This window comes from Aethalodelphis obliquidens, unplaced genomic scaffold (genome assembly GCF_003676395.1).
Source record: "Aethalodelphis obliquidens isolate GAN/ISIS:26980383/991018 unplaced genomic scaffold, ASM367639v1 scaffold42, whole genome shotgun sequence".
In the NCBI taxonomy this organism is placed as follows: domain Eukaryota; kingdom Metazoa; phylum Chordata; class Mammalia; order Artiodactyla; family Delphinidae; genus Aethalodelphis; species Aethalodelphis obliquidens.
The window spans coordinates 11,884,357-11,901,882 of NW_020837986.1; the positions used below are offsets into that span (position 1 = coordinate 11,884,357).

General features: G+C 47.8%; 1 protein-coding gene across 2 annotated transcripts; it reads left to right on the forward strand.

Moving 5' to 3' along the window:
- Positions 1-365: 365 nt before the first annotated feature.
- PXMP4 (peroxisomal membrane protein 4) lies at positions 366-13,625 on the forward strand. Of its 2 annotated transcripts, XM_027078583.1 has the most exons (4): positions 368-564; positions 4,451-4,513; positions 8,558-8,756; positions 12,303-13,625. In XM_027078583.1, exons 1-4 carry the CDS (start codon positions 452-454, stop codon positions 12,564-12,566), a joined length of 639 nt encoding a protein of 212 aa, XP_026934384.1. In that variant the 5' UTR covers positions 368-451; the 3' UTR covers positions 12,567-13,625. The 2 variants fall into 2 exon arrangements, with proteins under 2 accessions (XP_026934385.1, XP_026934384.1); XM_027078584.1 differs by lacking the exon at positions 4,451-4,513 and having other exon boundaries at positions 366-564.
- Positions 13,626-17,526: the final 3,901 nt, after the last annotated feature.

Sequence of the window (17,526 nt, forward strand, 5' to 3'; positions counted from 1 at the left end):
AAAGATAAGGCCTGGCTCCCCGCAGTGCCACCATCCCAGCTCTAGGGAGGGCGGCTCCTCTTTCAGGAAACTTCCTTCCAAGCTCACAGGTGACACACCTCTCTCCAAACCCGAGAGAAACATACTTTCTGATTGGACAAATCCAGGAGCATGTTTCTAACCTTCTTTAGGTCGAATCGGGCGGAGCCCGCTGTGACTGATTACAAGCTCTCCCTCTCTTCCAATCAGACCGCTATTCGGGAGTGTGCTTGCGTCCCATTCCCCTGGTGAGATGAGTGAGTCCTGTGATTGGCTCTCCTTGTATGAGTGACAGCGGACGCATCTTATGGGCGCAAAGACGCGGCTGCGCTGCCCGGCACTGTCCGGCGCTTGAGGGTTGTGCAGGAGGAACCCGGAGCTGTCAGGGCGGGCGTCCTGCTCGGTGCCCGCCACCCCGCGCGCCGCCCGCGCTATGGCCGCCCCGCCGCAGCTGCGGGCTCTGCTCCTTGCGATCAACGCACTGTTGCGCAAGCGCCGCTACCACGCAGCGTTGTCCATGCTTAAGGGCTTCCGGAACGGGGCTGTGTAAGTCGGCCGGTGGGGCGGGGCAGGGGCTGAGGGATCGATCTGATGGGGTCGGAGAAGCGGGTTCCAGGGCCGGCGCCGCCGCGCTGTGCGCCCCTGAGTAGTCTTAGTGTGTCCCTAGGTCTCTCGGTGTCCAGTATCGGCGCAGTGGGCGCTGGATTTGGGGTTCCGAGCGCCTTCTGAGCCGGGGCTCCCACTACGCTGTTTCTGGGTCTTCCGTGCTTTGCAACCTGGACCTCTTGCCTTGACTGCCTCCCATGCAGCCCCTGTCTCCCTTCATTTGGGCCCAGTTTCCCCTCTCCCGCCGCTGTGTGCCCTTGGGTCTAATGGGAAGCTGGACTCTGGCCTCTAGCTAGCCGGCGGCCCTGCCTCTCTGTGCTCCCTCCATTAAGCTGCGCGTGGGCTTTCATCCCGCTTCTCAGTTCTCTTTTGTAAGTCCTTTCTGGCACAGGGGACCCCTGATAAGCCTCAGTCGTGATGTAAATGAAGCTGCAAATATTTGCTGAGCAAATTGAAGACCTGCAGAAGAGGTCATGGGGTCATTTCCCCTGGCTGGTGCCAGGACGGGAGCTCAGCTTCATTTATTGAGAGCCTACTGTGCCAGAACTGGGGACGCATCAGAGAACAAACGGAAGATCTGCGTGCTCTTGAAGCTGGCATTTTAGTGGCAGCATGGCATGGTTGTGTGGATGTGACCACCTTGGTTTGAATCCTGGTGCCCCTTACCTGCGTGATCTTGAGCAAGTCTTTTAGCCTCTCTAAGCCTCAATTTCTATAAAATGGGGCTGATAATAGTACTTATACTGTCGGAGGCTTGAGTCAGTATGTGTGAAATGCTTAGCACAGTGCCTGGTATGTATATAACTGTTGGCTGGTGTAATTATTGTTCTATTCACATGGATGTCTGACTGGCTCACTCCTTCACCTTGTTCAGGCCTCTGATTGTCACCTCCTCAATGAAGCCATCCCTGAACTTCCCACCTCCTTCCCTACTGAATTTTTCTCCATAATACTTACCACCATCTGACACTAAGTAGTTCACTTATGTGTCCTGTTTTTCTACTGTCTTTCTCACTGGAAAGTGAGCTTCATGGTGATGTCAAAAAGCTTGGCTCTCTGTGCACCAATGCCAAACAGAAACAGAGACAGAGATTTGGAGGAAAAGAAGAAGCTTTATTCTTTGCCAGGCAAATGGGAAACACAGCCGGCTAGCACCTCAAGAACTGTGCTCCCCGTCTCTGGGGAATAGGGCAAGGTTACATAGCCGGGACTGGTGGTCTGGTAGGTGATAAGGCTCAAAGTAATTAAGGTCTTGCATTTATCTTCTTCTTGCATTATTTCCAAACAGTCACAGCTGGCCTCAGGCAGCCTGGTAATTGGGTCTGTTTGGTAATTGGGTCTGTTGGCCTCTGGGTTGTTGGCCTGCAACCTTCTTTCTGAAATGCAGACATTACAAGGGTTGATTTGCTACAAGGGAGCGCAGGGAGTATAAATACTGGGTGGATAATGTAATTCACACGGGATCAGAGAGTGTTAGGGGCAGGGTGTAATTCACACAGAGTAAGGGAGTGATGGGTACAGGATGTGATTCACATAGTGTCAGAGAATGTTAGAGGTTAGCTTTGTGAAGGACAAATCTAGTTACAGACATTACAGATTAGTAGCAGTTAAAATAAAACTAGGATTGATTAACTCTTTCAGGCCTGTTTATGCTGTTTCCCCAGGCTGTTCATTGTTACTTTATTTTCCTTGTCTATCAGAAAAGTCTAATTTCTATTTTTGCTGCAACAATGGGGACAGAAAGTTTAATCTATTTTGTTCCTTGCTATATTCCTAGTACCTGGTACATAGTAGGCCCTCAAATATTTACTGAATGAATGAATGTGCAAGGTAGGAATTGCCATTGTCCCCATTTTCTGGATGAGAAGACTGTGGCTCAGAGAGGAAGATTCATTGCCCATGGTCAAGTCACTTAGTCAGGGTCGGAGCCAGGATTCAAACCCAAGGATACTTGATCTCAATGCCAGGCTCTTGGCTTCCATTGGCGCCCAGAGTCAGGAAGAAGGTGGTTTCCCCTGGGTCTGGCCAGATCATATCAGTCATGCTTTGGTGAGACCAGGGTGGGGTGGGCCCTGAGATGATATCAGTGGGCCCAGGCCCATCTGTAAGGACCTGGAGTCAAAGTGGGGAGACTGATGATTAAATTACCATGGCAATACCAGATGATCAGGAATGCTTTACAGAGGAGGTGATGGTGCCATTTTGAAGGCTGAGCTGGAATTTGCTGGGGGTGATAAGGGCATCTCAGGCAGAGGGAATGGTTTGAACAAAGGCCTGGAGGTGGAAAAGAATGTGCTGTTTGTCTTGGATGACTGAGAACTGAGACGTATGAACTGTGTGAAATGTAACTCATTTTGATGCTCCACTCCTAAATATATCAATGTGCATCTCTGAAAATAAGAGTATTTTCCTATATGGCTAGATTATCATGATTACATTTAATAAATTAATCATAATCCTATAATGTTGACTGCTGTCCAGTTGATAGACAAATTGTTCCAGCTGTCCCCCAGATGTCCTCTATAGCAAGTTTGTCTAGACCAGGATCTTCCAGGATATCACACTGTACCTGCATATCCTTTAACTCCTTTTTAATCTGGGGCATCCCATTTTTCAAGATGCAGAGTGATCCTCTGAGTGGTACTAAGTGGCTCCCACCTGAGTTTGAGGAGTTTGGGCAGGGGGCCAAGCAGATGTAGGGAGTTGGGGGCATTGTTCTGCTTGTGTCTGTGGTATAAGGAAGGACCCTTCTAGCCCTGGCCAGCTGGAGGAGGCCGAGGGTCTCTTTATTCAGGGGAAAGAGACATGACTTTGGAGGAGGTGGGGCAGAGAGCTTGCTGGGGCCAGGATGAGGGCCCTGCCCACAGCTAGGCATTGTGAAAATAAGCCATTCAGTGTGGCCACCACTACAGTAACACTGTTGTCACTTGATCACATTTTTTATTTGACTTATTTTTCGAAAATTAGGTAGCATATTCACAGAAGGCATAAAAAGTTAGAACTTTTTAGAAGTTTACACACCTTGCTCTAACCAAGCATAGAGCACGTATAGAGCCACCTCGTTCTTGTACAGCTGTGTGGTATTCATGCCACTGACTGCTGGGTCCATTATTTGTTTACCCAGTAGCCCCCTGTGGATGGACACATGTTTGCTCCCAGTCTTCTGCTGTTTCAAGCAAGCCTCACAGATACTCATATGAAAACAATATGGGACTCATGACAGTTGTCTCAAGGAGGCTGCCAAAGATTTTTAGACCTTGTAGTCTGGTAAGATTGGGGCCAGACAGCAGGAGAACTTGGTGGGGTGAGGGGAAGTCCAATAAAGAAGAAAAAGAAAGGCAGAGACACTAATATTGGTTGAATTAGGAACTTTTACATGTGCTATGTCCTTAACTGCCAGAAGCAACTCTGAAATGGAGAATACTTTAACTGATGGGAGAAGGGAGGCTCAGAGATGTTAAATGATTTATCCAAGTGTATACAGCACAACAGGGCAGGGCTTTGGCACCAAATATTATTTCCTTTGTACTACCCACTTTGGTTTGTTTTTTTTTTTTTGGCCACACCGCGTGGCATGCGGGATCTTAGTCCCCCCACCAGGGATCAAACCCGCACTGCCTGCATTGGAAGTGTGGAGTCTTAACCACTGGACTGCCAGGGAAGTCCCTGTACTATCCACTTTGAACCCAGATCTAACTTGAAAGCCAGCATTATTTTTTCCCTCTCCAAATGATGTCAGGATTAGGGATGGGGAGGGGGCACAGGGAGTCAGAAAGAAACTATGATTCAGTGGTGCTGTAGTAACTGTTTTCTTTTGTTTCTACAGCTATGGAGCCAAAGTCCGGGCCCCTCACGCACTGGTCATGACCTTTCTCTTCCGGAGTGGCAGGTACCCATCACCTCTGCACACCCTTCAAACTGGGAGAGAATGTGGTCACCCCTCAGTGCCAGGACTGTTGCAGTAGCTTCCTAGCTGGGTCTAACCTGTCTGCACCACCACCTCCTAAAGCACAAGTCTGATTCTATTAACCCATCTCGAAAATTCCCCTGGCTCCTCGCTGTCCTCCAGAGAAGCCCAGCTTCCAGGTGTGGCCTTCAAGGACCTCTGCAGCCTGACCTCAGGGACATCCCCCCTACTCCCCCACGTCCACCCTGGGGTGCTCTTGGCACCAAGACTCACTGCCATTCATTCATGTGCCGCATGTGGTTCTACCTCCTTACGTTTCTCACGCAGTACCCCCCGCCAGGAATGCCCTTTCCTCTTCCACCCAACCTTTATTTCCTTCCTAGTAACCCATACCAGTTCTCTGAGGATGACTTTTTCAGGAAAACTGTTCATGACCTACCTTCTGCCCTTGTTCAGACTTCCTGGCCTTCCTCTGATCTCCTATAACTTCCCTCAAGAAACTTCTCAGAAATCACTTTGTGGTCTAGTTTTTACTGTATGTAGCCTCATCTGGAGCTTATAAGAATCACACATGGGGGACTTCCCTAGTGGCTCTGTGGTTAAGAATCCGCCTTCCAATGTAGAGGATGCAGGTTCAGTCTCTGGTCAGGGAACTAGATCCCACGTGCATGCCGCAACTAAGAGTTTGCATGCCACAACTAAGGAGGCTGCAGGCTGCAACTAAGGAGCACACGTGCCACAACTAAGGAGCCAGTGAGCTGCAACTAAGGAGCCTGCGGGCCACAACTAAGGAGCCCATGAACCACAACTGAGGAGCACACATGCTGCAACTAAGGAGCCCGCCTGCCACAGCTAAGACCTGGCACAACCAGAACAAAAAAAAAAAGAATCACACATGGACACCCTACTACTCAATTCCAGCTTGCAAGATTTTTTTCTACTTTTTTTTTTTTTTTGGCCGTGCTGCACAGCATGCAGGATTTTAGTTCCCCGACCAGGGATCAAACCTGCGTCCCCTGCAGTGGAAGCATGGAGTCTTAACCACTGGACCACCAGGGAAGTCCCTGTAAGGGACTTTCTTTATGTATTTTTCCTATTTATTTATTTATTTATATTTATTTATAATTTTTGGCTGTGTTGGGTCTTTGTTGCTGCACACAGGCTTTCTCTAGTTGCGGTGAGTGGGAGCTACTCTTCGTTGCAGTGTGCGCGCTTCTCATCCAGTGGCTTTTCTTGTTGCAGGGTACAGGCTCTAGAGCGGGCAGGCTTCAGTGGATACAGCACGTGGGCTCAGTAGCTGTGGCTCATGGGCTCTAGAGCACAGGCTTAGTAGTTGTGGCGCACAGGCTTAGTTGCTCCACGGCATGTGGGATCTTCCCCGACCAGGGCTCGAACCTGTGTCCCCTGCATTGACAGGCGGATTCTTAACCACTGCGTCACCAGGGAAGCCCTGTATTTTTCCTTTTTTTTTTTTTTTTTTTTTGCGGTACGCGGGCCTCTCACCGTTGTGGCCTCTCCCACCACAGAGCACAGGCTCCGGACGTGCAGGCTCAGCGGCCATGGCTCACGGGCCCAGCCGCTCTGCGGCATGTGGGATCTTCCCGGACCGGGGCACGAACCCGTGTCCTCTGCATCGGCAGGTGGACTCTCAACCACTGCACCACCAGGGAAGCCCTGTATTTTTCCTTTTTTAAATTTATTTTTGTTTTAGTTTTTGTCCTCTGAATCATTTTTTTTGAATCATTTTTTTAATTGAACTCATTCATTCAGTAAATATTTATTGACCATGTGCCAGACACTCAAAGATTATTATTATTCTTTTAATGAATTTATTTATTTTTATTTATTTATTTTTGGCCCCACTGCGTGTGGGCTTTCTCTAGCTGCGGCAAGCAGGGGCTACTCTTCGTTGCGGTGCACAGGCTTCTCATTGCGGTGGCTTCTTTTGTGGTGGAGCGCAGGCTCTAGGGTGCCCAGGCTTCAGTAGTTTTGGCATGCTGGCTCAGTAGTTGTGGCTCGCGGTCTCTAGAGCACAGATTTGGTAGTTGTGGCACACGGGCTTAGTTGCTCCACAGCATGTGGGATCTTCCTGGACCAGAGCTGGAACCCATGTCCCCTGCATTGGCAGGCAGATTCTCAACCACTGTGCCACCAGGGAAGCCCCCAGACACTGTTTTTAGGTGCTGGGGATACAGCGGTGAAAAAAAACAGAGAATGATCACTTCCCTTGTAAAGCTTGCATTCTAGCAAGGAATAGCAGAAAATAAACATAATAAGGAAAGTATATGGTATGTTAGAAGATTGTATGGGCTGTGGGAAAGAAATATTAGAGCAGGGAAAGAGGGAAAGGGGATCCAGAGTGCTGGAGGAGGGGCAGGCTGCAGAACTAAATAGGGAAGGCCTCAGTGAGAAAATGACATTCGAGTAAAGACTTGAAGGAGATGGAAGAGTTGGCCAAGTGGGTATCAAGGGAAAGAGTGTTTCAGGCCAAGGGAACAGCCAGTGCAAGGGTCCTGAGGTGGGATCATTCCTGGTGAGTTTGAGGAGGCTGCAGCAGAGGGATTGCAGGGGAGAAAACAAAGAAAGGAAGGTCACAGGGGTAACCTAGGCCCATCCTGTCCAGCTTTAGGTCATAGAGAGGAGTTTGGCTTTTCCTTTAAGTGAAACAGGAAATTGTTGTAAGAATTTGTATAGGGAAATGCCACTCTTTGACTTATCTTTTAATAGTGAGAGAGTGAAGAGTTTGCTGCTGGGGTCAAGGGCAGAAGTAGGTGTAAAGTAGGAGGCTGTGGCAATAATCCAGCTGAGTAACTGGTGGCCCAGACCTTGATGGTGGCAGTGGAGGTGAGGGGTGTTCAGATTCTAGAAACATTTTGAAGGGAGGATTAGTGCCAACACTTGACAAGTAGGAAATCCAGCTTGCCTTAGAACTGTCAGCGCTGGGCCCATGTTCCTATGGGGTGAGAACCACCTGACTCCTGGCTCTCCCCACTCACCTGGCAGACTTCCACAGGTCCCAGAAGACATACTTCAAGGTCCTTCTCCAGCCTTGAGAGTCCTTGCATTTGCCGGCCCTGAACTGATCTCCCAGAATACACTCTGCTCCTCTCCCTGGTTCTCCTCACTGCCCCCTAGTGATTTTTTAAAGATAAATCAAATCATCTGTCCTACTTAAATGTTGGCTTCTCTCAGGATAAAGACAAAACTTAGCATGGCCCCGCCCCTCCCCCACAGCCTTTGCCCCACACATTTTCTGCTCAGGCCTTAATGGTTTCTCTCTGTTCCTGTACTCCCCATTCTCTGTCCCTCCTCAGGACCTTTGCACGTGCTGATCCACCGCCTGGGATGCAACTCCTCTCCCTTCCTGACCTCACTGACTCCTCATTCTTCACACCCCAGGATCATGTCTTGTCAAGGTCAAAGTTTGACCTTTGTGTTGTGATTATTCATTTCATAATTCCCTCTCCCCTTAGATCATAAACCTCATGAGGGCAGCAAGCAGATCTCTTTTTTCTCAGACTTGTATCCCCAGATCCAGCACATAGTACATACTCACTCGCTCATTCATTTCTTCACATCTTCACTCCAAAAAAATATATTTATTGAGCACCTACTATGTGCCAGGCCTTGTACTGGGGGCTGAGGATGAACAAGCCAGATGTAGACATCACTCTCTGGTAGCTTCCACTGGGATGGGGTGGGAGTGGGGGGAGATAATAAGCAAGTATATAAATGTCAGGTGGTGATAAGAGCTATGAAAGAAAAGAAAAGTTGGGTAAGGGAACAAAATACGATGGGCATTCTTTTATGTAGAGTGGTCAGGGAAGACCTTTCGGAGAAGGTGGCGTGGAGTCAAGGCTGGAATCCAGTGAGGGAGCAGCCCCAAGCACATGGAGCGTAGAGGCCCGGGGTTGAATGAGCATCGGCCCATGAGCTCCTTGCCTGGGTCAGTTTTGCGTGCCAGGTGGGTGAATGCCCTGGGGGCGGCTGGGCTTGCACTCACCGTGGCTCCCTGTGTTTGTGCAGCCTCCGGGAGAAGCTGTGGGCTATCCTGCAGGCCACGTACACTCACTCCTGGAACCTGGCCAGCTTTGTGTTCACTTACAAGGGACTCTGCGCCCTGCAGTCCCACCTCCAGGGCGACACCTACCAGGTGCACTCATTCGTGGCTGCCTTCCTTGGGGGCATCCTGGTGTTTGGAAACAACAATAACATCAACAGCCAGGTAAAGGCCCTCTCCTGGATGTGGGTTGGGGAGAGGGGTGGAGGTGAAGCGTGGGACAGGATTCAGGTATAGAGTTGGGGATGGGAGTCAAGGAAGACAAGCTCTTGGTTCCCTTCCATGTACGAGGGTCTGTGGTTCACCAGTCCCTGTGTGACCTTGGGAAGGTCACTTCCCCCTCAGTTTCCCACTCTGTTAACCAGGTGCCTTGTTGGAATTCCATGATTCCCAAAATCAGTGTGTGTGCAGCTCTCTGGGGCAAAGATTTAAAAAAACAAAACAAAACCACAAAACACCACTCTGCAGTGACATGAGAAAAAAACATGACCCTGGAGTAAGATTTTCATAAAACAAAACTTACTACATTCAAAGAATTGTCTCTTATTCTGTAACTTGACCTTTTTTCTGGGTTAAAGTTCTGTTTTTTAATGAGGTGATGAAACTAAATGCTAATCGTTGCTGCTGCTCCTGTTTCAGCATCCTTCTTGGGCAATATGAAAGTTGGCAGTCTTTCCAATTTGCCTTCCTCAAATTTCTTAAATATTCTTTTTTTTTTTTTTTTTGCGGTACGCGGGCCTCTCACTGCTGTGGCCTCTCCCGTTGTGGAGCACAGGCTCCGGACGCGCAGGCTCAGCGGCCGTGGCTCACAGGCCCAGCCGCTCCGCGGCATGTGGGATCTTCCCGGACCGGGGCATGAACCCGTGTCCCCTGCATCGGCAGGTGGACTCTCAACTACTGAGCCACCAGGGAAGCCCTTAAATATTCTTAAATTATAAAAATAATATTTTATTTTCACATTTTAAATAATGCAAACTAAGCACCCCCTATGTGCCTGGCACACTTCTGGGTGCTTAGGATACATCATGATAAAATTAGAAAATAAACTGGAAAGAAAGTTCCTGTCCCCCACCAACTGTCCAGCCACTGTCCAGAGGTAGTCACTTTTTTAAAATTAATTTTTATTGGAGTATAGTTGATTTACAATGTTGTGTTAGTTTCTGCTGCACAGCAAAGTGAGTCAGTTATAGATATACATATAGACAGTCACTTTAACTGTGTATTGTATAGCCTTTCAGAACGTGTCTGTGCTTGTGTCAGTGTACATAGTAGGAGTTTTCCACCAATGAGATCATACTACGTTTTTTTTCATGTGACATTGTATCTTGGAGGCCTCCCTTGTCAGTCCCTTATCCTTTATAACATCAGTAGAGCCCTCTGCTGATGGGATGGACCAGCCTTGATTTCAGTCTCCTCTGGATGGACATTTAGGGGCTCTTTAGCCTTTGGCCATCACACACACACACTGCAGTCTACATCTTTGTTCAGACATCTTCCTGTACTTATGTTAGTCTGTCCATAAGTTCCTAGACATGGAATTGTGGAATCTAAAGATATGAGCATTTTGTATTTTGGGAAAGTTTCCCCCATTTTGTTTTTTTGATAGAAATTTCACTTGTCTATGAACTTCCAAAGTCTAGGAATCCTGGACACCCATCTCCTTCCCTCTCCCCTCCTTTCCCTGACCCCTGGCAACAGCTGCTTTGACCTCCATTTCAAAAATATTGTCATTTCAAAAATGTTGTCATTTCAAAAATGTTATATGATAGACATTTCTCCAAAGAAGACATACAGATGGCCAACAGGCACATGAAAAGCTGCTAATTAATTATTAAAGAAATGCAAGTAAAAACTATAGTGAGGTATCACTTCACACCAGTCAGAATGGCCATCATCAAAAAGGATACAAATAACAGATGCTGGAGAGGGTGTGGAGAAAAGGGAACCTTCCTACACTGTTGGTGGGAATGTAAATTGGTGCAGCCACTATGGAGGTCAGTATGGAGTTTCCTTAAAAAACTAAAAATAGAGTTACCATATGATCCAGCAATCCCACTCCCGGGTATATATCTGGAAAAGACGAAAACTCTAATTAGAAAAGATACATTCACCCCAGTGTTCATAGCAGCACTATTTGTAAGACATGGAAGCAACCTAAATGTCTGTCAACAGATGAATGGATAAAGAAGATGTGGTATCTATATATACAATGGAATATTACTTAGCCATAAAAAAGAATGAAATAATGCCATTTGCAGCAAAATGGATGGACCCAGAGGGTATCATACTAAGTGAAATAAGTCAGACAGAGAAAGGCAAATACCATATGATGTCGCTTATATGTGGAATCTAAAAAAATGATACAAATGAACTTATTTACAAAAGAGAAACAGACTCAGAGACATAGAAAACAAACTTATGGTTGCCAAAGGGGAAGGGATGGGGGAGGCATAAATTAGGAGTTTGGGATTAACAGATACACTGTGTATAAAATAGATAAACAACAAGGACCTACTGTATAGCACAGGGAACTCTATTCAATATCTTGTAATGACCTTTAATGGAAAAGAATCTGAAAAAGAATATATATACATATATATGTATGTGTGTGTGTATAGCCGAATCACTTTGCTGTACACCTGAGACAAACACAACATTGTAAATCAACCATACTTCAGTTTACAAAGATGTTATATAAATGGAGTCATTGTAGTAGGTAACCTTTGAGGATTGGCTTTTTTCACTCAGCATCATTTCCTGGCAATTCATCCAAGTTATTGTACGTATTAGCTGTTCATTCCTTTTCGTTGCTGAGTGGTTATGTCATCCACGTTATGGATATACCTGTTGAAGGACATCTGGGTTGTTTCCAGTCTTTGGCTATTAAGCATGCAGCTACTCAGAACATTCTTGTACGTGTTTTTGGTGAACGTAAGTTTTCACTTCTGGGGTAAATACCCAGGAGTGCAATTGCTGGGTCATATGGTCCACACATACTTAGTTTCATAAGAAACTGCTGAAGCATTTCCAGAGTGATTGTACTGTTTTACATTCCTATCAGGAATATATGCGTGATCCAGTTTCTTCACATCCTAGCTGGCATGTGGTTTATTACATTTTAAATTTTAGACATTTTGATAGGTATATAGTGCTATCTCACTGTGGTTTTAATTTGCATGTCCCTGATGCCTAGTGAAATTGAACCTTTTTACATGTGCCTGTTTTCCTTCTGTGTAACCTCTTCAGTGAAATAACTGCTTGTGTCTTTTGCCCATTTTCTAACTGGATTGTTTCTTTTTTCACTGTTGAGTTTTGAGAGTTTCTAAAAATATATTCCAGGTACTAGTTTTTGTCAGATATGTGTTTGTAAATATTTTCTCTCAGTCTAGCTTTTCTTTTCTACCTCTTCACATGGGCTTTCACAGTGGAAAAATTCTGAGTTTTGATGAAATCCAGTTTATTAATTTTTTTCTTTTATGGATTGCGTTTTTTGTTGTTGAGCTACCTTTTAGTTTCGAGCCATGTAAATATATTCATTTTTCAGATTTTTTAATGAAAAAGAATAATAAAGCCATAAACAGTCACATTTAAATGCCCGCTACGTAACCGTTTCAAGTCACCCGGCGCGCAGGCGGCGCCCCAGGGTGGCAGAAGGTTCCCGGTGGCTGGGCCCACCTGTAACCCCCACCTCCCTGTCATTCGCTCTCTCAGATCAACATGTACCTGATGTCACGCCTCCTGTTTGCCCTGTGCCGCCTGGGCGTGGGGAAGGGCTACATCCCTGAGCCCAGGTGGGACCCGTTCCCGTTGTTCACCGGGATAATGTGGGGGCTGATGCTGTGGCTCTTCGAGTACCACCGGCCCACGCTGCAGCCCTCTCTGCAGTCCTCCATGACCTACCTGTACGAGGACAGCAACGTGTGGCACGACCTCTCGGACTTCCTCATCTACAGCAAGAGGCGCCCCTCCGAGTAACTTGGCCCCAAGGTGCTCGTGGAGGCTCCCGCACCCAAGTCACCATCAGCGGGCTCAGCTCGAGGTTGGCTCCGTCAGCGAATCATCCCAGGGGATCTGGCCTTTTCAAGACCCGGGGTCTCAGACTCTAACTTTTATTAGCCCGGGGTTCCATCTGCCTAAGCGAAAGCACTGGTTTTCAGACCCCATTAGGTACTCCTGAATGGTGGAACGAGCCGCCAGATCAGGCTGAGGAGCCTTGGGCGCGGTGACAGCTGTGCTGCTGACTCTGTGAGACCAGGGAAGGTCACACCCCGCCCTGGGCCTCAGGGGTCATCGCACTCAGAGGAGGGCACTGAAGTCTCTTTCTGGTGGGTATGTTTTCCGACCCTTCTTCTGGAACAGAGGGCTCCTGGCTGGTGGGCAGTGGGTTGCAAACGCGTTTTTAGAAAATATGCAGTTCCTCATCTTAGGTGTTCTACTGGAGAAGCTCTAGCGTTTCCACTGTCCAATAGAAACACGATGTGAGTCATATACGTGATTGAAATTTTTTTAGTAGCCACATACCAGTGGTTAGGACTCCGAGCTTTCACTGCCGAGGGCACGGGTTCAATCCCTGGTTGGGGAACTAAGATCCCACAAGTCGTGGGGTGTGGCCAAAAAAAAAAGTGGGGGGGCAAGAAGCAGGTGAGATTAACCTTAATCATATCTTTTAACCCAGTATTTCTAAAATATTATCATTTTAACATGTAATAAATGTAAAAGTTATGAGATATTTTACATTCTTTTTTCTTGTAGTAAGTCATCAAAATCAGGTGTGTGTTTTACACTTACAGCATTTCTCAATTTCAACCAACCGCATTTCAAGTGCTTATTAGTAGCCACATGTGGCTAGTGGCTACTGTGTTGGATAGCACAGATATAGGATGCTCTACCCTTGCAGAAAATTCTAGTGGACAGTGCAGATATAGAGCTAGAAGACATGGGTTTGAGTCCCCACTCCACCACTGTGTAACCTTGGGGAAGGTTCTTAACTTCTCAGAGGCTCAATTTCTAGTAAAGTGAGGATAATCATAGTAATACCTGGTGTCCACATTGGACTTGTGTGACTACAGCGGCTGCTTCTACTAATTACATCCATGTAGTGAGCTCCTACTTCCTCTTGGGTGCTTTGCACTAATTACTTTTAACCCATTCAAAGACCTTGCAGGTATGTATTTGGATCTCCATTTCACAGATGTGGAAACTGAGGATCAGAGAAGAGAAGTAACTTGCCCAAGGTAATACAACTAATAGTATGACAGCCAAACCAGGGTTTGAACCCAGATCTATGAGATTTCAAAGCACATGTTTTTTTCAGTGCCTTACTTTAAATTTAGAAACCTAAACTATGCTGTGCAAATGTTAGCTAGTTATTGGGGTGCAAACTCAAATGCCTATAGGGGCCTGGCAAGTGGTATAAATGATAATGTTCTGGGTGCTATGCAGTTGGGAGTGACAGGGATGTGGGGAACTGGAGACTCGTGTGCCAGACTGAGTTTTGAAAACCACCAAGCTGGACAGATCAAACAGGTCTCCAGGGGACTTGGTCCATGGACCACCAATTTGAATAGGCATACTTCAGTCTCTTTTTATATTTTGAAAATTACGGACTTCCCTGGTGGCACAGTGGTTAAGAATCCGCCTGCCACGCAGGAGACACGGGTTCGAGCCCTGGTCCGGGAAGATCCCACATGCAGCAGAGCAGCTAAGCCCGTGTGCCACAACTACTGAGCCTGTGCTCTAGAGCCCGTGAGCCACAGCTACCGAGACCGGGTGCCACAACTACTGAAACCCACATGCCTAGAGCTCGTGCTCCACAACAAGAGAAGCCACCGCCATGAGAAGCCCGCGCACCGCAACTAGAGAAAGCCCTCGTGCAGCAATGAAGACCCAACGCAGCCAAAAATTAATTAGTTAATTAATTTTAAAAAAAGGAAATTACTAGTAGAAATATCCACATGAGTCACTGACCTTACTAAAATGCAGATTCTGATTCAGTGGGGTCGGGGTGGGGCCTGAGATTTCTGTATTTCTCACAGGCTCCTGGATGATTGCTGCTGCTGCTGTTCTGAGCTACACCTTGAGTAACAAGGTAGTAGGGAATGATATGGGGCCAACAAGTAGCCCATGTGACAAAGGAAGAAACTAAGTCACAGAGCTGTTAGGTCATCGAGGTGGGATTTGGTCTGATTCTAACTGCGTGTTCTTAGGCACAGTGTTGTACTGCAGGCCTGGAGGAGGGGATCTTGAAGATTCCCTAGTTCACTCTGTGGAGGCTGAATGAGATCCCAAGGTTATGGGGAGGGGAAAGGATGGCTGTCAGCAAGTGGGCTTTGTTGCAGATGCTGCGGTGCCCCACCCATATCCTGTCTAACTTACCACTTCAGTGCACACCAGCCACCCAACTGCCACCCTGAGTCTTTCTGCCTGAGGGCCCCTCACTTGCTCTTGGCACCAGCTTTGCCAGCCTGCAGCAGACCTGCAGTGCTAGAGGATTAACACATCCTGGGAGCAGCCCTCAACCAGTGACTGATGACTACCCCCACTCCTGCACCCCTCACCCAGTTGTCACTGGGTGGGATAACTCTGAGGTGCCTGCAGAATACCCCAGCAAGACTGAGCTCTGGCTGTCCACAGTGGTCACTTGTGTGATGACACCTCCTCCTTGTCTCCCTTCCTTATGCCCCTACCAGCGCTTGGAACCACTTGCCACAGAAACCACTTGCACTCAAATCCTTGTCTTGGGGTCTGCGATTAGGGGAACCCAAACTAAAACTGGCCTCTGGTGCAGCGAGTTGAGAGGCAGCACAAGTGGTGGCTAAGGACATAAGCTTTGGAGCCAGAGTGTCTGGGCTCAGTTCCAGCCTCGCTGGTCCCTTGCAAGTGACTTAACCATTCTGGGCCTCCGTTTTGTCATCTGTAAAATAGGCATTCTAATAGCGCACACCTCATAGGGTGGTCTGGAGGATTCAATGATGTGATAGCATATGAAGTAAGCACTCGATAAAGGTTTGCTTTTATTTCCAACATAGCAACCAAATGTAAAAGAAAGCATGGCCCTGAGGACTGCAGACACCCTGCTTTTTTAGCCTGTCCTACCCCACCCTCAGCTGAAGGTAAAAGCCTTGGCTGCCTGCCCTCCTGGCGTCCCCCCACTGCCGCTGGGGGTTGGCCAGCTCCACTACCCACTGTCTCTGCTCTGTAAGAATAGGTTCCCCTCACAGATGGCATCTCTCTGGATCCTGCCAAAGCATCTGGTGCCTCCAACTGCTCACTCCAGGGGGAAGGCGGTGTGGTCCTTGTGCAGGCGCAGAGCCCTGGCTCCTAGGAGGAGTCCCCACTCAGCTCCCTCCTAGCCAAGCCTCCGTTTCTGCAAGACCTGGAAAATGGGGATGGCTGGAGAGCTTTTGGCACACAGTAGGTGCTCCATAAATGCTAGTTCCTGAAACAGCACAGTGTTTTAACGTGTATTTATTAAGCACCTGCTACATTCCTATGAGGTCTCTTGACAATGCAAAGCTATAAACAAAATTTTTTATTCAATAATGCATACACAATAATGTAAAACTTAAGTGGTACAAAAAGTGTGTAACAGGGAAGAATCAAGTTCCCCCTGCACCCCAGCTCCACCTACCTGCCTCCACCCCAGCCAGGGGTGCCACCTATCAGCACTTTCTAGTACAGCCTTCCTGAGACATTCTCTGCACGACCACCCATCTCTGTCTTCTAAGAAACTTGTATATTGCCCTGTCATCTCAAGAACTCTGACATTTCCTCCTTGTCCTCTGCATGTTTGGTTTCTTTTTGATCAATAATCTGACATGAAAGTGAGTCCTGGACTTCCCTGGTGGTCCAGTGGTTAGGACTCTGTGCTTTCACTGCCAAGGGCATGGGTTCAATCCCTGGTCAGGGAACTAAGATCCTGCAAGCCGCGCGGCCAAAAAAAAAAAAACCTCAATGTTAGTATCATTAAAAAAAAAAAAAGTGAGTCTTTTCTTTGAGCCAATTCCCACCCCCCCACAGCTCCACCCTCCAGTCCCCCAATATCTTGGGCAGATCATGAACCACCCTAGGTGTCCCGAGCCTTGTCGTAGGTGACGCCCAACACTCAGGTCCACAGAACTCCAAGTGAAAGGGGAAGCACAAAATCGAAGTGCATTTGGGGCCCTTCTGCTGCTCCACTCCCAAATCGGAGGTCATTCAGGGAACCCAAGTGAGAGTGATGATTCACAGGCCGAGGCGCCAAGAAGCCGCCTCCTGTGATGCTCGCGACTCCTGCCTTCCACTTCGCAGGCTCCAGAAAGGATCCTGGAGATGGCGTTTCTGTCCACGTTGTTTGCTTCTCCCACTCCCGTGAGTGTGTTTTGTGTTTATGAGAATCAGTCTTTAAACCTGACACCCTCCTAAACCAGTGCCCCACCTCCTGGAGCCAACAGTCTGTGACTGCAGATGGGTTGCTTTCTGTGACAAGTTAGAGGGCATTTATAAAAAGAAATGTTACGTTTTTTCCTCCCCTTGTTCCAGATTCATAGGGATGGGGGGGGTGTCTTCTTTCAGCCTTGAAAAGCATTTTGGGTGAGAGGGTGTTAATTTTAACCAGAGGCCTCCTACAGGACTCACTCTTGGGAGCTGGAGGCCGCAGGGGTCCAGCTAGAGGACAGAGGGAAAGCTGGGCTGTCTTCTTCCTGCTTTTGGAGGGCTCCCTGCTTTCTGTTACAGGCCTGTGTGCTCATGATTTCATAAATAAGACGGGACCAGGCAGCACTGAAATGCAGGTCGTGGGGTCTCCGTCAGAAACCTTGCTCCCCCTGCTTTTCTGGGCTCCCCCTTCAGCCTCTCCTCGTGGGCTGGACATCAGCTAAGAGAGGGATCAAGGTCAGACCACGTCAGCTCTTTTTTTTTGGCCACGCTGCGCGGCTTGCAGGATCTTAGTTCCCTG

What these genes read in the sequence shown, in the direction of transcription:
- PXMP4 (XM_027078583.1), top strand. Translation starts at nt 452, where the DNA reads ATGGCCGCCCCGCCGCAGCTGCGGGCTCTGCTCCTTGCGATCAACGCA. An exon ending in GGCTTCCGGAACGGGGCTGT is followed by an intron (nt 565 to 4,450) that starts GTAAGTCGGCCG and finishes TTGTTTCTACAG; the next exon opens with CTATGGAGCCAAAGTCCGGG. An exon ending in TTTCTCTTCCGGAGTGGCAG is followed by an intron (nt 4,514 to 8,557) that starts GTACCCATCACC and finishes GTGTTTGTGCAG; the next exon opens with CCTCCGGGAGAAGCTGTGGG.